A 22,102-nucleotide genomic window follows, 5' to 3' on the forward strand; every position below is an offset into this window, starting at 1 on the left:
TATTGCCTTGAATTGCCTTGTTGGAAGGTGCTATACAAATGAACTTGCCTTGCCTCAACCTGATATTCGACATTCCTGCAACTGAAAGTAAACTTTTCGTTGCCATTAGTTTATTGGGAGGAGAGAAGTGACAGAATCGTGGTTTGAAGAAGACAATAAAATCAGGATTCTGGATTGTTTGTTCGTTGTTTTTCCAGGACGATGAAGATGAAGGTGTTTGTGATGTTTGTGATCCATGTGCATGGTAAGAAAACCTTCCTCATTCTGTTCTCATGATCCCTGCTGCTTTCCAAATGAAGACAAGTTGAATTCAGCCTCATTTATCTGCAGACACACACAGCGGTTAAAATAAGAGTCATAAGGTTTTCTAGACCAGGAGGACAATCTGCAAACAGACCAAGCAGCAGCCACTGCCTGGAACATTCAAACTCTTAATTACTTCATCTTTCTCTAATCTTTATTGTCTTAATCTCTGTTTAACGGCTCTGTGATTATATTTTCTTGGAATAAACAAAACTCACCCAGATGACAGATTATTAAGGAAAAAAACAAGACAAAAAACATATTACCACTGGAATATCTTGTGATATACAGTACGTAGTGAGTGAACAACTGAAAGAGTTCTTATCTGATTTTGAATCAGTTTTTAGTAAAAAAAACAGCACAACTACAGCCACCATAAACATAATTAATGATTTTATCAAATCTCTAGACAACAAGCAACATTGGGCAGCCCTTTTTATTGACTTATCTGAAGCATTTGACACTGTGGATCATGTGATATTGAAGCAAAGATTTATCAGTACAGGACTGTCAGAACAAACTGTCTGGTTTGAAAATTATCTGTCAGGCAGATCTCAGTGTGTGCAGGCAGAAGGTGTCACTTCTAGCTCCCTTCGTGTATCCAAGGGCGTGCCCCAGGGATCAGCCCTGGGACCACTACTATTGTATATATATAATATATATATCAACAGCAAATTTCCTCTTTTATGCTGATGATACTGTGATATACTGCTCTGCGTCTACACCAAACAAGGCTCTTTGTCAGCTACAACTGACACAATGTGCTCTGTGTGATTTAAAACTTGTTTTAAATGCTGACAAAACAAAACTCATGATGTTTTCAAATGTAATAAGATGTACAACATCAGCCAGGACAAGCTGTGAGGAGAGAGAAGTGCGGCAGGTAGTGTTGATGCAGCTGTTTGACTTTAATATGAAGGTAAATGCAACTAAACACAAACTGTAAATGACTTGTTAAAATAAACAGAGTGCAGCTGATGACCTGTAATGATTTCACAGTTCAGTGAACATCAAGTTCAAATAAACCACCGAATTACATCCAATTATTACCAGATAAAAGTTCAAAATCTCCTCCAGATATATTTTAAGATATAAGAAAATATCCCCACTTTGAATAATAATTTGTGTCTGAAATGGTTTTTCAGCAAAGTTCAATTATCTAGATAAAAATCCTTAACATCTCTTTCTCTCATTAAAAAATCCAGAATCTGTGAGTCTGTAAATATTGTTGGTTTCTAAATTGGACACCAGATGTCTCCTCCTTCACTGTGTTTGTGCTCTGGAGGTTTCAAGTTTCCACATCACACTTGTATAATTTGCATACTGGATGGTGGTGATGTCATAAATCCTGCAGGTATGTCCAGGTATTAAACTGAGATCTAAGGTGAGCTCAGAGAAACTCTGCACAGTAAAAGAAGAACAAGAAAAACAGGTTTACGACTGGAACTAAACTTTAAAGTTTTAGTATCACATTTCTCTGTATATGCTCACTCACCCTTGATTGCCTGTTCTTTTTCAATTAACAAACACTAAACAAGGCAAAGGACACGACATATACACCCACACTGACCCATTTAGATACATCACAGATGCAGGTCTGACCCACATCATTGCTGAGTATTATTCAAACAGGAATAAGGGAGGTGGGACATCCTTGATGCTGGCAAACCACAGCAATATCCAGGTCACGCCTGAAGAAGGCAAATGAGGTTAACCCTATATGTCTGTGTATGTCCTCCCAGTTTCCCAGCATGCCTCGGGTGTTGAGGTGTATGAAGGGGCGGAGTCTGTCCTGCTGCCCTGCCTGTTCTCTACTTTATTACCTGAGGACCCCATAGTGGTGTGGAGCCGTCTCGATCTTAATCCCACGACTGTCCACCAGCACGAGGAGGATGGTGATAAGCTTGATGGTCAGAACCAGCGTTACAGCGGCCGGACGCTGATGTCAGCTGATGCTGTAGAAACTGGAGACCTGAGCCTCACTCTGAGGAAACCCCGCCTCTGTGACAGCGGAAACTACACTTGCAGCATCCACAGCAGCGGATATGAAGTAATGCGGACAGATGTAGAGCTGCTGGTCACAGGTCAGGAACAAACTCTAACCCTCCTTCTGTAAATACAGGTCAGAGGTCAAAGGCAGCAGTGGAAAGTAACTAAGTACATTTACTTAAGTACTGTGTTTAAGTACAATGTTGAGGTACTTGTACTTTACTTGAGTATTTCCATGTGATGCTACTTTCTACATTTCAGAGGGAAATATTGTACTTTCTACTCCACTACATTTATTTGACAGCTTTAGTTACTTTTCAGATGAAGATTTGACACAATGGATAATATAACAAGCTTTTAAAATACAACACATTGTTAAAGATGAAACCAGTGGTTTCCAACCTTTTTGTCTTTTGACGTCTTACAAAAAGCAGTGTGTAGTCGGGGTCACATTTCACATGTCTATGAGTTGTTAACAGCTCCACCAAATAGTGATTTTTCCCTCTAAACTTCTCACATGCTTTCATTTCAATAAATGTTCAAATGATCCAATATTTCAGCAAAAATCAAAGATTAGAGAAAAAGTCGGAAAACTGAAAACAGATTTGTGTATCAGAACTTTGTTTTTTCTTCTTTCCTCTCCCATTAATCATCTCACCACCCCTCAGATTTATCTGCTGACCCTTTGGAGGGGCCCGACCCCTAGGTTGGGAACCACTGGACTAAACTAGCTAACTGTATATAAAGTAGTGTAAACTAGCTCCACCTCCAGCAGCTACAACAGTAACATGCTGCTCTAACACTGATGCTTCACTATTAATAATCTAATGATGTCATATATAATAATATATCAGTCAGAGGGACCAAACCACTACTTTTACTGCAATACTTTAACTACATCAAGCTCATAATACTTATGTACTTTTACTGCAATACTTTAACTACATCAAGCTCATAATACTTATGTACTTTTACTGCAATACTTTAACTACATCAAGCTCATAATACTTATGTACTTTTACTGTCGTAGGATTTTTCATGCAGGACTTTTACTTGTAATGGAGTATTTTTACTTTGCTGTATTGGTACTTTTACTGCAGTAAAGGATCTGAATATTTCTTCCTGCGCTGCTGCTGACAGTTTCTACAGAGGGTCATGTGATTGTCAAAGGTCGACATTTATCAGCAGAGTGTTGCTGGATAAGATGAACTCTCTGGTTTTATCTGCTTTTATTTCAAACACAGCACTGCTGCAGAGAAACAACATGATAAAAACATGTGAAATCTGTTGCAGTGTGGAAGCATCACCAAACCCTGACACACCAACAAGTATTTTACAGCTAAATGTAAAAATGTTTTCATGGTGAGCAGGTTTCAACTGAGACTTCACTGTAAATCAGTTTTAATTCACAGTGCTGCTCCTCATCCTGATAAACCCTCCCTGCTCTTTCAAACACAACAAGCTCCACTCTGTGCTCATACTTCCTGGTTCCCTCCCCTTCAGATCTACAGTTTATAGATGGGTCTAACCAACATGTCAGGCTGCATTCACTGCAGAGACACATGTTGTTCAGATCAGAGCTCAGACTTGTTTCACTTCCCGGATGTGAAACTCAGACAGTCGTTGCCACCGAGAGCTGAAATGGAGCAGAAAGGAGTTCAGCTGGACCGAGAAACAATCAGCTGTTCGATCTGTCTGGATCTACTGAAGGATCCGGTGACTATTCCCTGTGGACACAGCTACTGCATGAGCTGTATTAAAAGCTTCTGGGATGGAGAGGATCAGAGGAAGATCTACAGCTGCCCTCAGTGCAGACAGGCCTTCACACCGAGGCCTGTCCTGGTGAAAAACACCATGTTAGCAGAGTTAGTGGAGCAGCTGAAGAAGACTGGACTCCAAGCTGCTCCTGCTGATCACTGCTATGCTGGACCTGAAGATGTGGCCTGTGATGTCTGCACTGGGAGGAAGCTGAAAGCCCTCAAGTCCTGCTTGACTTGTTCGGCCTCTTACTGTGAGAATCACCTCCAGCCTCATTATGATGCAGCTCCGTTAAAGAAACACAAGCTGGTTGACCCCTCAGAGAAGCTCCAGGAGAACATCTGCTCTCGTCATGATGAGGTGATGAAGATGTTCTGCCGTACTGATCAGCAGAGTATCTGTTCTATCTGCTCTGTGGATGAACATAAAGGCCACGACACAGTCTCAGCTGCAGCAGAAAGGACTGAGAGGCAGAGAGAGCTCGAGGTGAGTCGACAAAACATCCAGCAGAGAATCCAGGACAGAGAGAAAGATGTGAAGCTGCTTCAGCAGGAGGTGGAGGCCGTCAACCGCTCTGCTAATAAAGCAGTGAAGAACAGTGGGAAGATCTTCACTGAGCTGATCAGTCTCATCCAGAAAAGAAGCTCTGATGTGAAGCAGCAGATCAGATCCCAGCAGGAAACTGAAGTGAGTCGAGTCAAAGAGCTTCAGGAGAAGCTGAAGCAGGAGATCACTGAGCTGAAGAGGAAAGACACTGAACTGAAGCAGCTCTCACACACAGAGGATCACAACCAGTTTCTACTCAACTATCCCTCACTGTCACAACTCAGTGCATCTACAGACTCATCCAGCATCAATATCCGTCCTCTGAGATACTTTGAGGATGTGACAGCAGCTGTGTCAGAGCTCAGAGATCAACTACAGGACATCCTGAGGGAGAAAAGGACAAACATCTCACTGACAGGGACTGACGTGGACTTTTTACTGCCAGAACCAGAACCCAAGACCAGAGCTGGATTCTTAAGATATTCACGTGAAATCACTCTGGATCCAAACACAGCAAGCACACAGCTGTTATTATCTGATGGGGACAGAAAAGCAGAACGAACGAGTCAAATACACTCATATCCTAGTCACCCAGACAGATTCACTGAAAGTTTGCAGGTTCTGAGTAGAGAGAGTCTGACTGGACGTTGTTACTGGGAGGTGGAGTGGAGAGGGGGAGGAGTTCGTGTGGCAGTCTCATACAAGAATATCAGCAGAGACGGACTTGACTGTGTATTTGGACTCAATGACAAATCTTGGATGTTAGATTGTTGCAAATCTTGGATGTTTTCTCGTGACACTGACAGTTCTACATTTTGGTTCAACCATATCTCAACTCCTGTCTGGGGTCCTGTGTCCTCCAGAGTAGGAGTGTACCTGGATCACAGAGCAGGTATTCTGTCCTTCTACAGCGTCTCTGAAACCATGACTCTCCTCCACAGAGTCCAGACCACATTCACTCAGCCTCTCTATGCTGGACTTTGTCTTTGTTTTGTTGAAGACACAGCTGAGTTGTGTAAACTCAAATAGACAGGAGTCATTTCAGACTTTATTTTGAAGGGTAACAATCAAACCAGCATCTAAAGGGTCCGAAGTGACATCTGTAGGTATGTTTACAAGCTGTTTGATGTGCTGCAGCTGAGCAGCTAATTAGCATCTAGCTGCTAACTGATGTTAGTGGTGAATGTTTGTTTGGTGGCTCGTTCAACACGCTGCAGGACAAGAAGTGTGTTCATGTTTCTAAGTTATCATCAAGTTTTGATGATGTGGACAGAGGCTGTTTCATTTACTACCATGTTTAAAAGAGGAAGGTATCATGCCTCATATTGCAATAATTGAGCATTGAATATTTTATATATTTTATTTTATTTTATTTAAACATTGGACATCTTAAATGTTGTTTGTCTTGAATGTTTTCATTTAAGACCATGGGCAAAAGTTCATTGCTGTTTCTGGCTGTAAGTGTGTTACAGAATAAATAGAAAACAAAGTTTTATTTGTCTCCCCTTTTTTTTTTTGCTGATCCTAAAAATGATCCGATCCGTGACTCAAATCTGTGATACAATCTGAACCATGAGTTTTGTGATCCATTGCACCCCTAGTGTTAACATGTCAGCTTTGTAGACTATATTTTGTATGTCATGCACATAGATACGAGTGTGTAAGTCATGTATTTGATGCATGCATTAATACTTTCTGATGTGAACCTACACTTTTAGATCTGTGAATGTTTTTAGTGTTCAGTCTTTCTAGTATTCAGCACTGATCTGTTCCTGTATCACATTATAAGCTTTGTGGTACTTTATATATTTCTGTATACCAAGAAAATACAGGAAACACGTGTAAATCATGTGATATCTTGTCTGTTTTTGATGAGAACATAAATCTGTTGTCACAATAGAACAATACTATAAATTTAAATTTCACTTTGTTGGTAAAATCACACATCTGAACCAGTCCATGGCTAAAATGAGCTCTTCTTTGTTTAGAAACAATATGTATCTGCTAAATGTCTTTAAAGACACAGCCTTTATACCACTCAGGGGTTTTTGTTTTTAAAAGCAAATTGTTTTATTTGCATATAAAATTGCCCCCCACCCCTCCAATTTCATCAGGTGGGGGACAATGATATAATTTGATGCAGTATGTTGGTTTTCCTCCTGTCCTCCCCAATTTTTTAGTCACCAGTTGTCACTGGTGTGGGGGTTGAATGCAGCTCATTTTTGTAGGATACAGCAGAAAGGCCTACATACATACAGTACATTATATACAAACTTTGAATGAAGTTTGGTGTTATTATCATTTATTTTACAATAATTATAGGTCTTATATTTATAATTCAGTAGTGGGGATGACCTATGAGGGGAAGGGAGTTTTTCCTTTGTTAGGGCCTGAGCACCCAGCGGTTTGCTCACACTCTCCATTCAAATGTTATTACGATTGAACTGAGCTCAGCGTCTCATATGTGCAGAGTTTTGATCAAATGATTCCTGAATGACTTCTGCAGTAGAAAAGGTGGAGTAACGTTACCTGTGATGGTTCAATAAATCAATCACAGCTGTCAGGAAACTAATCACCACTGTTTTAGATGCATTTCTTTGTTGCTGATTAATATAAATGACAAAAACTCTTCAGCACAGCAGCAGTTTGTGGAACAAAATCAGTCACAAGAAGTTTTAATCAAGTCTGGATTTAAACTTTACAAACTCGTCTTCATCAAACTCTGAACGACACTTAAGAAAACTCTCAAGTACAAAGTTCAGAGTGAAAGAGTTTCTGGCTGAGTGTGAACAATAAGACACTTTTATCAAGTGACGTACTCACAGCAACATGGAAAAGTCACTTTCACTCAACTGATCACATGATTGATCACATGAAGGAATAACCAATCAGAGATATGGATGGACCCGACACCCAAAAACTGCCTCAATAAACTCTCATTTTAGTTTATTGAACTGCTTTAAATCAGAAGGAAACAACATGTTGACTCCAGTTTGAAGCCGTGAATACGCCGTAATAGATGTTTGCTGAAGTTTACAGTGTTACAGTTTTTACTAAAAAACTCATATTTGAACATCAACACTAAATTAAACACGTGTGGACTCCATCAAGTCCAGTCATAATATGATTAAACTATAAACTGAACATATAATTATTCACATCTGGTCACAGAAGTCAGAGAAATCACAGCCTGCAGCATCAAATCTCACTTTCACAAGTTCTGTTTACAACCTGAAAGCTGATGTGAATAATATTTGCTGACTGGAAACTCTTCTCTCCCATCTTTCCTATGTGCCCTGAATGCAGCGTCAGTGTTACAGGGTGTGACTTCTGTCAACAAACTGACACAGTGTGATATTACAGATATCCTTAGGTTCATTTATAATATATAATTTCATTCATCATATCATTAATCTGCTTCTTCAGGACTGTGTCGATGTGGTTTGATCAGATTTGATTTGACAGCAAACAGCCCGACAACTGTCATCACATTTTGATTCAAATGTCATTAACCTCTGATTCACGTACAGAAATACATGAGGCCCCCACTTATGATCAGTGAGTAAAGAAATTACAAAAAGACAAATACAGAAATCTCTCATGTAAAATAAGTGTTTGGCAGAAAATGTTGTGTGTTTGTTTAAGATCAAATTGTTCATAGTAAGACGCTGATTTAGAAAATAAGTTCTCAGGGACTTTAATTGATAAGGATAGGACAACATGTTAGTTAAGCTCATGTTGTTGTGTTTGTTCCCCACAGAACAGTATACTTTCCCAGCGGAGGCCCGGGCTCTCCTTGTTCTCCTGGCTGTCGTCCTTGTTGGCGCTTTGGGTCTGTTGGGTATTTGGGTTTATTTCTGGAACAAGATTATTACAGGTATGTTGTGTGTGTGTGATTGATTAGAAGGCTGATGGCTTCACTATTCTGTCTACACAGAAAGCATTTCAGCAACAAGTGTGTCTGAGAAAACACAGACGCTTCTATTTTATTCAGCACAGCTGTCTATCTGGCTCATATTTCACTCACACTTTACAGTGATTGTGTGTTGGGCTCAGAGTGCTGCCAAAATGTGGGTGAGCTGCACTCAATACTGTGCCTGAACGCATCCTCTGTAGACGTAGCGTAATGCAAATGAAATGTATCTTTACTCCGGGCCTTTCCTGATCAGCTGGGTAGATTTTTGTGGGCCAGAACAATAGCATTTTCTTCATTTTTATGCAATAGAATAGCATTAGACTGCTTTCAGATCGACATGTCAGTGACGTGCTTCTTTACTCAGCACATCACTGTGGTTACACTCAAACAGAAGAAAATAATCTAGAAGTCTAAAAACATGCTTTGAGTCGCATTTTCATACAAACAGCGTGAGTGAAACATAAGCTGTATTGATTAAAATAGAAGTGTATCTGTTCCTTCAGACACCCGTGAGGCAAATGACTGAAATACACAGTTGAAAGACTTTCTGTGTAGACATGGCGTCAGGGAGATTTCCTGTACTTCCTTTAAGGCCAGTTGATGTGGTTGCAAAGGAAAAGGAGAAGCTGCCGCACATTAACATTTGCTCCCAAGTTGCAAACCTGATGAAGACCTTGCAGGCTGAAATGTTGCATTAATGAAAACTTGGGAGTTTATGAATTTCAGTGTGTAGCGCCCTCTCTTTTCTTTTGTTGCTGCATTTGTCCTGCACCTGTCCTGCAGACTTTGGACTTGGGACTCAGATCCAGGGTCAGGTCTCAGTTACTAGATACCAAGAGGACCTATGTAGACCTCTAATACAGTGTATCTGTTTGCACCTCTGCTATTGTGTTTTGTTGTTGTCTCAGTCCCACAGGTGGAGGTAGAAGAGGGGGTGGAGTTTGTTACGCTTCCTAACAAAACCACAGTTCAGCTGCATGAGGACGTCACAGTGGAGTGGAGCCACTGTGGCCTGCAACTCATGAAGGTCCATGTTTTTCATAATGCCAGTGACCATCCTGACAAACAGGACCAGTTTTACTGCGGTCGCACAAACATGAATGAAAAACCACTGAAAACTGGGGACCTCAGTCTGACCCTGAGAAAGCCTTGCTATGGGGACAATGGCACCTACATCTGCACCATCCACAAGGACAAAGATATCCAAGAACAGAAAGTAGTGCAGCTTCGGGTCAAAGGTCAGTACTGTAGGTGATACTCTTACCATCAGTATCACTGCTGCTGCTGTCTGCACGGTTGATGTTGTGGTTTGTTGTTTCTCAGCCGTCCAGGAGGAGGTGAAGGTCGGGGAATGGGCCGAATCCGTCACACTACCTTTCAAAACTACAGCTCAGCTGCCTGACGACGTCACAGTGGAGTGGAAGCGCTCTGACCTCAAAACCATGATGGTCTGTGTGTATGAGAACGGCCAAGAGCAACCTGACAAGCAAGACGAGTATTACAGAGGTCGCACAGAAATGAACAAGGACCCACTGCAATCCAAAGACCTTAGTGTGACTGTGCATAACTCTGGGTACAGTGACAGAGGGACATACATCTGCAGTGCCTGCATGGACGGAGTCATCCTGACACGGAAAGTTGTGCTGTACCGCGTCCAAGGTCTGTACTATAGAGACAGGTTACTCAGTCCCTCCAGGAGTTATTCTGTGATTATTGCAGCAAAAAATGTTTGATTTTGCAGAAGCTTTTCTCAAAAATTGCGATACAATTTGCGACATTCAGGTATAGCGCAGGTTAAATGAAAAACAAAGCGACCACTCACACCTATAAGGGTATATACAACTCATGTATGAAACTACAGTTCAGTTTCTTCACAGACCTTGATGCAGCCGCTTCAGTCACAGTGATTTGCCTGTGTTGTTTATTAATTGCAGATGGTTAGGGTTACGGCTAGGGTAGGGTTAGGGTAGGGTTAGGGGGTTGGGGTTAGGGTTAGGGTTAGGGGGTTAGGGTAAGGGTTAGGGTTAGGGGGTTAAGGCTAGGGTAGGGTTAGGGCAAGGGTTAGGGGTTAGGGGTTAGGGGTTAGGGTTAGAGTTAGGGGGTTAGGGTTAGGGTTAGGGGGTTAGGGTTAGGGGTTAGGGCAGGGTTAGGGTTAGTGTTTAGGGTAGGGTTAGGGTAAGGGTTAGTGTTTAGGGTAGGGTTAGGGTTAGGGTAGGGTTAGGGTTAGGGGGTTTGGGTTAGGGTTAGGGTTAGGGGGTTAGGGTAAGGGTTAGGGTTAGGGTTAGGGGGTTTGGGTTAGGGTTAGGGTTAGGGGGTTAGGGTAAGGGTTAGGGTTAGGGTTAGTGTTTAGGGTAGGGTTAGGGCAAGGGTTAGGGGTTAGGGGTTAGGGTTAGGGTTAGGGGGTTTGGGTTAGGGTTAGGGTTAGGGGGTTAGGGTAAGGGTTAGGGTTAGGGTTAGGGGGTTTGGGTTAGTGTTTAGGGTAGGGTTAGGGTAAGGGTTAGTGTTTAGGGTAGGGTTAGGGTTAGGGTAGGGTTAGGGTTAGGGGGTTTGGGTTAGGGTTAGGGTTAGGGGGTTAGGGTTAGGGTTAGGGTTAGTGTTTAGGGTAGGGTTAGGGTAAGGGTTAGTGTTTAGGGTAGGGTTAGGGTTAGGGTAGGGTTAGGGTTAGGGGGTTTGGGTTAGGGTTAGGGTTAGGGGGTTAGGGTAAGGGTTAGGGTTAGGGTTAGGGGGTTTGGGTTAGGGTTAGGGTTAGGGGGTTAGGGTAAGGGTTAGGGTTAGGGTTAGTGTTTAGGGTAGGGTTAGGGCAAGGGTTAGGGGTTAGGGGTTAGGGTTAGAGTTAGGGGGTTAGGGTTAGGGGGTTAGGGTTAGGGGTTAGGGCAGGGTTAGGGTAGGGTTAGGGTTAGGGTTAGGGTTAGTGTTTAGGGTAGGGTTAGGGTAAGGGTTAGTGTTTAGGGTAGGGTTAGGGTTAGGGTAGGGTTAGGGTAAGGGTTAGTGTTTAGGGTAGGGTTAGGGTAAGGGTTAGGGTTAGGGTTAGGGTTAGGGTTAGGAAAAAGTGCAGCAATTTAGCAATATTGCAGGCTCTCGGATATTTCTTGAATTAGTGTGAATTATTGCGATTGCAGAACCATGGAGGAACTGGTTGGTGTCGACCAATCCTCTTGCCTCCATATTACTGCGACCACTGCTGTTTTTACCATTGATGTTGTGGTTTGTTGTCCTCAGTCTCCAAGCTGCTCCAAGCTCAGAGGGAGAAGTCTGCTGAAAAGCTTGACTATCAAATCCCAGGCAACATGCCTGAGGACGAAACAGCTGAGTGCAGTCCTCATGACCTCAAACCTAAGATGGGCCACAGGTACCAAAATGACCAGAACCAGCCTATCAAACAGGATGAGTTTTACCAGCCACACAAAGATGAAGGTAATAATAATTAATGGTCATATCATTAATATGTCTCATCAGGTGCTAAATACCATCAAGTATTGTGTCTCCGTCCTGTCATGTCTTAATGAAGCTGTAAGGAACATAAACGTTGTCTATCATCACTTTAACAGGTGAAGCTAGTAATGTTACATATTCCATGTCTGAAAAGAGTTTTAGGTTGTGTTTGTTTGCCTTTGGTTGTGTTCTGGAGGACTCCACGCTGTCACTGACTGCTGTATGTGTCCTATTTGCAGAGAGAAGACAGACAAGAACTAAAACAAAACAGGACCAAGAAGAAACAGATGACGCTGGAATCGTGCTGTTGTTAGCCAGCTCCACTGATCCAGTGTAGTGTTCACTGTTTGATTGGACTCGCTCGGTGGTGGTAAAGCCTCAGATCATTAATGGGTCATAATTTTAAAAACCCTGATAAATATGCAGTTATGCTGCAGCTAATGGGATGACAGTGCACAGTTGCTGGTTGTCATAGTGATGCCACACACTTTGCCACTTGTGAGTTTTCCAGGTTCACAGCATGAAAATATTTGTCACTGTAACACAGGTCAAAGACATGCTGAGACGACTGAACCTTAACCGGCCAAAGAATGAAAATCAGATTAGAGGTGTTGAGTACAAATCTGTAAACTGAGCTGGTTTCACTGAATCACTGTTCACACTGACCAAACCAGTATCACCAGTAACCACAGGTGACTCCACTCCAACCAGGCAGCTTTTTGTAATTGTTTTCAATCGCAGTGAAGCTTTTTGCTCACATCTTTGTATTTCTGAACATGTTTTTTTTTTTTGCTGGAGCGACCTGAAAGCCTCGAGTTGAAAAAAATTCAACTCAAAGCAGAAAAGCACCGTCATTAGCATTTTTTCCCATTGTCCAGTCGGATAAATTGAGAGATGAATAAAGTAAAAGAAATACATTCAACCGATTATCATACCCACATATGTAAATTGTTTACTTTAAAGCTATAGTATGTAACTATTCCGCCATAAAACAACTAGACCTGTGTTATATATTTTGTTGAGTTGTTTACTTACATTATCCCAAATGTTTCCAATAATTTTCAAACCCAGAAAAATCATTTTAATCAAGGTAACGGTCTGTTTCATTGGTCGCCTGTCAATGGCGTCATATCTCTCTACCAAAGAGTATACGCGCACAAGATGATCATCATCTTTTGTGCTAGCGTTGGCGTTGTGGTTGTCCACCACAATGACGTTGCACAGAGTATACACGCATAAGATAATACATCGGCGTTGTGGTTGCCTGCCAGAAACTGTCATGAATTGACTTTTATTCAGTTTTAAGCCACATTTTTATGATAAACTTTTTTAGATCTTGGTTGTTTTTGACTGTATCTTTTAACTAGATGAAGGATTTAAGTCATCGGACATCTGGATTTTAAGTTATCAGAGAAACAAGCTGAGTAAACATTAGCAGTAGCTCGGCTAACAGCCCCTCTGGACATCCTGTGTCCGCCAAACAGTGTCGGGGAAACACTGATTTTTAACGTGAAACTGCTTTATTCAGTCTTTATACCGGTTTTATTACCGTCCGTTTGTTCTGGAGAGGAGGAGACCTCTGAGGATAATTCATCTCCCGGTAACAACATCCTGAACGATGAACGATGAACGATGAAATAATCCTAACAACTCCCATGATCCCACGCTACTTCACGACATCGTCAAACTCTGTCTCTTGTTATTGTTTTGACTGAGTGGCAGAAATGACATATTGTGTGTTAAAGTTCAATATTAATCAGCACCATAGTCTAGACCTGCTGTTTGGGAATAGACCTGTGTTATTGAACGTAATATTGATGTCAGTTAATATGTGATATATTTTAATTTAATGTACTGTGATGTATCAGTGAAATCAGTTGTATGTGAAGCTTCCAGTTGGTGCAAAGTAACTCTGAGTATTTGTTATTTGTTTTATGTTTGTTTACCCTGAAAAACAAATACGAAGAAGAAGAAGAAGAACAGGAGTGTTGTTATACGACCTTGTTTTATCTACATAAAGGAGGATTAGTGTTGCTTCACTCTGGTCTCACCAATAAAACCAACCTGTTTTGTTACTTTCAAATAATGTGACACTTTAATAGAAGACATCCACAAAGTATTATTATTATTATTATTACATTAAAATAAAGGACATAAAAATCACACTTTAACACCTGAGTGACAGTTTTCACAAAGGGAGTTCTTTGCTTATGGACAATAATCCTTTTAAAGTATATAAAGTAAATATCTTAAAGTCTTTCATGGTCAGTCCGCCTTAAGAGAGTCCGCTGAACCTCTCGCTGATCTCCCACAGTTTTCTGGCCACGGCGTCGTCTCGGGCTCGGGCAGACACTTCCTGTGCGGTGCAGCAGGTGAAGTAACGCCCGCTCAGAGGTTCGATTCCCTCCTGCAGGGCGCAGTGCAGCGTGGTCTGAGCGCCAGCCTCTGTGTCTAGGAACAGCAGCCGGGCAACGGGCTCGATGAAGAGCATCTGCCACAGGCTGACGTGTCTGGACAGCTCGGTCTTCACGATGCCTGCAGGGGGAAACGGCGAGGATACACATGTTCAAAACAACGAAAAATATACTGAGAGCTGCAGAAAACAACATCACAGTTTAAAGAGCAACTGATATGACAAGATATGACACAATAAGATACAATATGATGGTGTGAGATACCTGCACCTGAAACTGATGGAGGATTAGGAAAATAAAAAACAGAAATGTAAATTATGTGATGTGTAAATAAAGGACTCAAACAAATAAAGACGAGCAACATGGTGCATTAAGAAGTACTCAAAGTACAGATTTAGCATTGAACTCCTATAACATTAGTTGTGTTTTCTTGGCTGTTGTCTGAATTACAATCAAATCAAATCAAAGTCTGCTGCAGAACCAAAGATATCGTCTTTTTTATTCCACACATTCTTCTTCCTTGCCAAAATCTGGCGCCTACATTACCCACAATGCAACCTGACCACCAAGAAGTGACATTATTTGTGGCAACCTGTCAGATTATATATATATATATATATATATATATATATATAAACACTACTTTTTATTCACAAAGAACACCTGTAAACATACTGAGTTCCCCTTTAAGGGACAGGTAAGTGTGTTACCTGGGTGGACACTGTAGCAGGTGACGTTGGTTCCTTTCAGCCTCTTGGCGAGCTCGTGGGTGAAGAGCACGTTGCACAGTTTGCTGCTGCAGTAAGCCTGAAAGAACTGCCAGCTGTAGCTGCCGGTCCCCAGGTGTTTGTTCACCATCAGAGCCTGAACACACATAGACAGCTTCATCAACACCTGAGACAGGTGACGTAACGGGCACGTGAGTGAGGAATGTTCAACGCAGAGAGCACGCAGGTACGAAGGAATGTCTTTGTGCAACAGCGTTAATACGACATCATGTCACACCTAGAGCCCGAAGCATCACAGAGGCAGCTGTGATGCTGACAGGCAGAATGTTCCTCAGTCTGTTCAGTAATCCAGGACACAACAAGTGAAAGATCTGATAGTAAGCTGTGTGGACTCTCCTTTAAGGCTGTGTTCTGTCTCCACTTTATTTATTTTATACACCAACAACTGTATCAGTCAGCATTCCAACAGATTTTGGATAAAGTATGCTGATGATACAGCGGTATACAGCAATAACTGTGGCCGCCCACCAAGAGCCGGGTTCTGCTTGAGGTTTCTACCCGTTAAAAGGGAGTTTTTCCTTACCGCTGTCGCCAAGTGCTGCTCATGGGGGAATTGTTGGGTCTCTGTGAATTAAAGAGTACGGTCTTGACCTGCTCTATGTGGAAAGTGCCTTGAGATGACTTTTGTTGTGATATGGCGCTATATAAATGAAAATTGATTGATTGATTGATTGATTGATAACTGAAGTGAGAGAATAATAAATACACTCACACTGGATGTGACTCCCCTCACTGAGACCTGCTGATAGACGTCACAGCAGAGCAGAGGAGAGACACTGAGGTAGTGATGTAACCGACCTGTGTGCTGGTGTTTAACATGTTTTTTTTTTCTTCCCGAAAACAAATCATTTTTAAAATATTTGTATGAAACAAATATTTGTAAAAAAAAAAACCCCATTATTTGTACGTTGCCGAATAATGTATTTGTATTTGGGCACACCTCTAGTACCCACGTATGATTCATGGTTGAGAGAACATCACACCTGGACAGACTGAGACTGAGGACGTGTGTTTAGCTGCTTCTAATTAACAGCCGTGTTGAAAATTAAAAATCACAGCCGGTCAGAGAAGCAAAGAGCTGAAATTTCCTGGTTTTAAGAGAGAATGATTAATAAACCTGATAATAAAACTGATGTCGTGTGCTTGTGTTGTGTCACCTCGAAGTCGATGTGTCCCCAGCGATGAGCCATGGAGGACAGGGTGATCACTCGTCCTCCGCCCGCCTCCTTCAGCCTGTCCAGCAGCTGGCAGGTCAACAGGAAGTGACCCAGGTGGTTCACCCCGAACTGGATACCGAAACCGTCCTCCGTCCGTCCGTCAGCCACCAGACCTGCAGGACGGAGCTCAAGGTAAGTTCAGACTGACACAGCAGGCTGCATGCAATGACATGTAAGAATATTAATATGTAAAATACTAAAACATGAAATATCTAAAAAAAAAACAGTTGCATGAAGGCGAAGCAGAAAGGACTGCTGGGAAAATCATCACCACCATCTACACCTCCGGCTGCCTACACCGATCTCACAGCATCACTGGGGACCAATCAGTGACCTCCTGCCCTCAGGAAGAACATACAGGTGTATCTGAGCAAAGACCTCCAGCATGATGGAAACTATTACTGATAACTGTGTGTGTAAATACATGCTGACTATTTTTTATATTTATTTTATCCCTGATAACTATTTTTATTCTATTTTACTGTGTAAATAAGTGTTGACCGTCTCCTTAATATCTATTTTATTCTATTTTATTAACACTTCTATCTTATATTTTGCACTACCTGGCTCAGGGAGATGCTTGCTTTGCTGTTCTGTCAACAATAAAGATACTATTAAAAATACTTTTTTAAATTAAAAAAAACATGCAAAAACTAACATCTTAATCAAAAAATTAAATGTACACAATACTTTAAAAAGTATTAGATATTACATATAATGTGCTTGAAAGTTAAAAATATTGAAAATTATTAAATAAATGTATAAAATAAGTGAAAAAGTGTGCTTATTTACTCAAATATAAGTGAATATGTACAATAAGTTTGAAAAATTAATAAATTAATAGATCTTACCTGCTAAAACTGTGTTTGATTTGTTCATCTAATGAAGATTATAAATACTATTTCTGTTTTAAAAAATACTGAAAATACTGAAAGTAATTCATTGATAATCAGCAGCAGCAGATCTCATCAGCATCTGTTCGTATCTGTGAATCTTTGTTACTGTGAACGTTTGTCAAACTCATCATGACATGAACTCATAGCTGCGTATCAGGTGTTCATATTATTGCACCTGTCAGCTCAGCGTCATAACTCACCGTCACACCTGAAAGTGATGTCAGTTTGACCCGTCTGACAGCAGCAGCAGCTCTTCAAACTGACAGTAGAATCAGTGTTGGATCGTCTCTTTAACTAAGTCTCCGTGTTCAGGTTCAGGTTTGAATCAACTTCTCTGAACGCTGTTATGTGTGTTTGTGTGTTTGTGTGTTTGTGTGTTTGTGTACCAGCGTTGTTGATGAGCAGATCCAGTCTGGACTCAGTTTTTAGGAAAGTTTCGGCGAAGCAGCGGACGGACTTCAGACTGGCCAGGTCCAACTGCATGTAGAGCACGTCAGTACTTCCTGTCTCCTGGAAGTCAGGTGGAGAAAACGTTGGATATTTAACCAGAATTATTCAACAGAGATAGAATATAACGCAAAGATTAAAATAAAACAAATCATAAAAATAAATTCAACAGAGAGAGCAGAGAGGTTGTTGAGAGCTTCTTTTACTCTTTATTAAAAAACATTTTCAGGTGTATTTCATTCAGAGGGATGGAGAGAATATTATTATTTTCATGTTTTATTCTTTTATTTGTAATTTCAAGAAAACAGGCTCCTAATGTCTAGATTTCAAAGGAAGACAAAGCAAAACATGAAATATATCAAATGTTTAGCTGCGTTTACTGATTTTGTTAGTTAGAAATAACAAGTCAGTCTAATTATCAGCTTAATGGTTTCATAGACTGAAGCTGTGAAGAATATTCAGATTCAGACGACTTTATTAATCCCAGAAGGATGAATCGGTTCTACAGTCTGACCAGATACACACACGAGAGAAACTCACAGGCGAGCAGCAACATGTCAGAGCCGACAGAGCTCACGGCTGCAAGGATCACCAGCAGCAAACACACTCTGGCACCATCAGGTCACCCCGTAAATGCAGGTTTACACGAGGAAACCAGACGAAAAGCAAACAAAACAAAAGTAATTTGCATAAGTTTAAAGGAAGTGAAGCCTTCAGCAACACTCTGGCACCCTCAGGTGATCGTTGAGCAGCCTAATAGCAGAAGGAATGAAGGTTTGTTCTTCTCGGAGGGCATCACAGTGAATTCACTGGACAGAACATGTCCATACTTTAGTTTAGAGGAAATTCAACCAGCATAACGAGGAGTAGATTTCCTGATCTTCTTCTCTCTTACCTGTTGTATGTCTGCGATGGCGGCCTCGGCTTTGTCCCGGTTTCGGCAGGCCAGGATCACTCTGGCTCCCTTCCTGGCCAGGTGCAGAGCCGTGGCTTTACCGATGCCGGTGTTCCCTCCTGCGGCGGGAAAAAACACGCCGACATGAAACACTGAAGGAAACACGGTGAGGCGGAAGACGGACACCTGAACTCATCTCTTAGAAAAACTAAGAGACACTACATCAAAGTTTGTGATGCAAGTCAAATTCTTACATGGGAAATCATAATTATGGAATTTTGTTTAATTTGATCCATATAATGTGTCAGAAAAGCCAACGAATCACTGATTTGTGTTCATTAAAATATTTGTTTTAAAGGGTCAGTTCGCCCCAAATTATGACTTCTAGCGGCACCTCGACATGCAGATAGTTTCTGGTTTTATGGGGAGATTAATGGTGCAAAAAAAAAGCACTTTTATGTAAAACAAAAATACCTTCAATCATTTAAAAGTCTCTGTTTTCAGATTGATAAAATTCTAAACATCAACAAAAAAAGTGAAAAATTATTAAAGGTTCAGTTACAAACAAAGAAAAACAAAATCATCATCGATTAATTATTTTCTCAATTCATCGTTTTGTCTATAAAATCTCAGAAAATAGTGAAAAATGTTATAATTTCCCAGAGTCAAAGGTGAAAACCCAAAGATATTTTACTGTCATATATGACAAAGAAAAGCATTAAATCATCTAATCTGAGAATTAATATTTGTTTATTAAAATATCTGTCAATCAACTAATTGATCCATCAACTAATTGTTGCAGCTCTAGTTGTCAGTTCAGCTCTCAGGTGATGGTCAGTAAATGAAGGTTTCATCGTAAAGCTGGAAACAGTTTATGTCCATTATGTGTTTATGTACACAAGTATAAATACAGTATGAACTAATGTTTGTATGGAAATACATGTTAGTGGTAATAAATGAGAACAATGATCAGTGGTTCTTTATGTGCAGTGATGGAAAGTAACTAAGTACATTTACTCAACTATTTAAGTACAGTATTTGAGGTATTTGTACTTTACTTGAGTATTTCCATGTGATGCTACTTTCTACATTTCAGAGGGAAATATTGTACTTTCTACTCCACTACATTTATTTGACAGCTTTAGTTACTTTTCAGATGAAGATTTGACACAATGGATAATATAACAAGCTTTTAAAATACAACACATTGTTAAAGATGAAACCAGTGGTTTCCAACCTTTTTGGCTTTTGACGTCTTACAAAAAGCAGTGTGTAGTCGGGGTCACATTTCACATGTCTATGAGTTGTTAACAGCTCCACCAAATAGTGATTTTTCCCTCTAAACTTCTCACATGCTTTCATTTCAATAAATGTTCAAATGATCCAATATTTCAGCAAAAATCAAAGATTAGAGAAAAAGTCCAAAAACTGAAAACAGATTTGTGTATCAGAACTTTGTTTTTTCTTCTTTCCTCTCCCATTAATCATCTCACCACCCCTCAGATTTATCTGCTGACCCTTTGGAGGGGCCCGACCCCTAGGTTGGGAACCACTGGACTAAACTAGCTAACTGTATATAAAGTAGTGTAAACTAGCTCCACCTCCAGCAGCTACAACAGTAACATGCTGCTCTAACACTGATGCTTCACTATTAATAATCTAATGATGTCATATATAATAATATATCAGTCAGAGGGACCAAACCACTACTTTTACTGCAATACTTTAACTACATCAAGCTCATAATACTTATGTACTTTTACTGCAATACTTTAACTACATCAAGCTCATAATACTTATGTACTTTTACTGCAATACTTTAACTACATCAAGCTCATAATACTTATGTACTTTTACTGCAATACTTTAACTACATCAAGCTCATAATACTTATGTACTTTTACTGCAATACTTTAACTACATCAAGCTCATAATACTTATGTACTTTTACTGCAATACTTTAACTACATCAAGCTCATAATACTTATGTACTTTTACTGCAATACTTTAACTACATCAAGCTCATAATACTTATGTACTTTTACTGCAATACTTTAACTACATCAAGCTCATAATACTAAGATGGACATGTAATGACATATTAAGTTTATAATTATTATGTTAATAAATTCTAACTATACTAAGACATATTTTATATTATTACAACTGTGTCATTCATCATCTGTTTGTACAGCAGCAAACACTAATAGTTTACATTAATAAACACATATAGCCTACCTGCTAACAACTACATTATAATGTATTATAAACCATTTATTAACTGTTTATAGACGGATAATAAACGTTAAGACATATTCGGGGAATTTTGATGGTATTTTGTGCATTTACAGACTCACTCTCTAACAAAAATCAGAGAGTTTACCTGTGAATAATCTTTTTTTTAACCTTTATTTCTTTACCTGTAAAGCAGCAGTAAGACGCCTCCGCAGTCAGAAAGTCTCACCTGTGATGATGACGGTCTTTCCCGCCATCCCTGCGTTTCCTTTACATTTGGATCTTTTGAAGAGAGTCTGTGTGAGGACGATGTATCCTCCCAGCAGCGCTCCGGCCAGCAGCAGCAGCACAAACATCTTGACTGTGTCGTGAACGACTGTCTGACTGCGGAGGACTGATTTATACACCTGCTTGGGACTCACCTGTGTGTCGGACCGGCTCTACCTGTCTCTGAGGCGGGCAGGCGTGTCACGGCTCGATCCGGTCCGACTGGTTCTGCTGACGTCGCTCATCAAAATTCCTGCTGCTGTCTGACTCTTTACCCACTGATCTACCCTGAACCCCGAGGAGGAGCCCTGCAAGCTGAGACTCAGTTTAAATACCACGCATGTAGTTTAATATTAATGGAGGAAAAGGAGGAAACTTCTATTTCTATATTTAGATAGATAGATAGATAGATAGATAGATAGATAGATAGATAGATAGATAGATAGATAGATGTGCAGAGATCCCAGTTTTTGTATCTGTATTTGTTGAGGCAGCAAAAATTATTTGTATCTGTTTTTGTGTTCAAATAAAAGTGGAAAGAGGCTTAAAAATCCTGTTTTTGTTTTTATTACACTCTTAATTTTAGAAAATCATTGTGATTACTGAGCTAAAACTTTACTCATCGCCTCATTGCAGCCTATTTGTAGACCCATAACACCGTGTAACGTGTAGGGAGGAACTTCAAAGGCGATTATTACTTTGCATTTTTCATTTATTGTCTATTTTTTTACAACCTAACTTTGTGGAAAGGAGAAGAGGAACAACAGTTCATGGAGAGTCTTTAAGAGCTCTTTGCTTGTGTCAGTAGCTCAACTTTATCTCTGGGGAACACCCCCAACAAATAATTTTTAAAATATTTGTATGAAACAAATATTCATATAAAACCCACTATTTGTGCTTTACCAAATAATGTATTTGTATTCAGTCACACCCCTAGTAGATAGATAGATAGATAGATAGATAGATAGATAGATAGATAGATAGATAGATAGACACGCA

General features: G+C 40.4%; 3 protein-coding genes across 3 annotated transcripts; 2 read left to right on the forward strand and 1 right to left on the reverse strand.

Annotated features, from left to right (window-relative positions):
• The first annotated feature begins 201 nt into the window (after positions 1-201).
• LOC121881000 lies at positions 202-12,711 on the forward strand. Its single transcript, XM_042388652.1, has 7 exons — positions 202-244; positions 2,046-2,387; positions 8,357-8,473; positions 9,421-9,750; positions 9,836-10,171; positions 11,732-11,926; positions 12,184-12,711. The coding sequence occupies exons 1-7, from the start codon at positions 202-204 to the stop codon at positions 12,279-12,281; spliced, it is 1,461 nt and encodes a 486-aa protein (XP_042244586.1). The 3' UTR covers positions 12,282-12,711.
• On the forward strand, positions 3,885-5,788 carry LOC121881162 (tripartite motif-containing protein 16-like). The gene has a single exon (XM_042388820.1). The coding sequence runs from the start codon at positions 3,934-3,936 to the stop codon at positions 5,623-5,625; it is 1,692 nt and encodes a 563-aa protein (XP_042244754.1). The 5' UTR covers positions 3,885-3,933; the 3' UTR covers positions 5,626-5,788.
• A 1,376-nt stretch (positions 12,712-14,087) lies between the features above and the next one.
• Positions 14,088-21,430, reverse strand: LOC121881574 (dehydrogenase/reductase SDR family member 13-like). The gene is made up of 6 exons (XM_042389441.1): positions 21,066-21,430; positions 18,602-18,720; positions 17,646-17,769; positions 16,304-16,476; positions 15,069-15,222; positions 14,088-14,479 (listed from the first exon to the last, which is right to left on the reverse strand). Exons 1-6 carry the CDS (start codon positions 21,190-21,192, stop codon positions 14,220-14,222), a joined length of 957 nt encoding a protein of 318 aa, XP_042245375.1. The 5' UTR covers positions 21,193-21,430; the 3' UTR covers positions 14,088-14,219.
• Positions 21,431-22,102: the final 672 nt, after the last annotated feature.

This window comes from Thunnus maccoyii, chromosome 16, assembly GCF_910596095.1.
Source record: "Thunnus maccoyii chromosome 16, fThuMac1.1, whole genome shotgun sequence".
NCBI lineage: Eukaryota > Metazoa > Chordata > Actinopteri > Scombriformes > Scombridae > Thunnus > Thunnus maccoyii.

Coding starts and splice junctions, on each gene's coding strand:
- LOC121881162 (XM_042388820.1), top strand. CDS start 3,934: ATGGAGCAGAAAGGAGTTCAGCTGGACCGAGAAACAATCAGCTGTTCG.
- LOC121881574 (XM_042389441.1), bottom strand. CDS start 21,192: ATGTTTGTGCTGCTGCTGCTGGCCGGAGCGCTGCTGGGAGGATACATC. Junction 17,770..18,601: donor CCATCGCAGACATACAACAG/GTAAGAGAGAAG, acceptor CCTGACTTCCAG/GAGACAGGAAGTACTGACGT. Junction 15,223..16,303: donor GGGGACACATCGACTTCGAG/GTGACACAACAC, acceptor ATGTGTGTTCAG/GCTCTGATGGTGAACAAACA.
- LOC121881000 (XM_042388652.1), top strand. CDS start 202: ATGAAGATGAAGGTGTTTGTGATGTTTGTGATCCATGTGCATG. Junction 8,474..9,420: donor CTGGAACAAGATTATTACAG/GTATGTTGTGTG, acceptor TTGTTGTCTCAG/TCCCACAGGTGGAGGTAGAA. Junction 10,172..11,731: donor TGTGCTGTACCGCGTCCAAG/GTCTGTACTATA, acceptor TGTTGTCCTCAG/TCTCCAAGCTGCTCCAAGCT.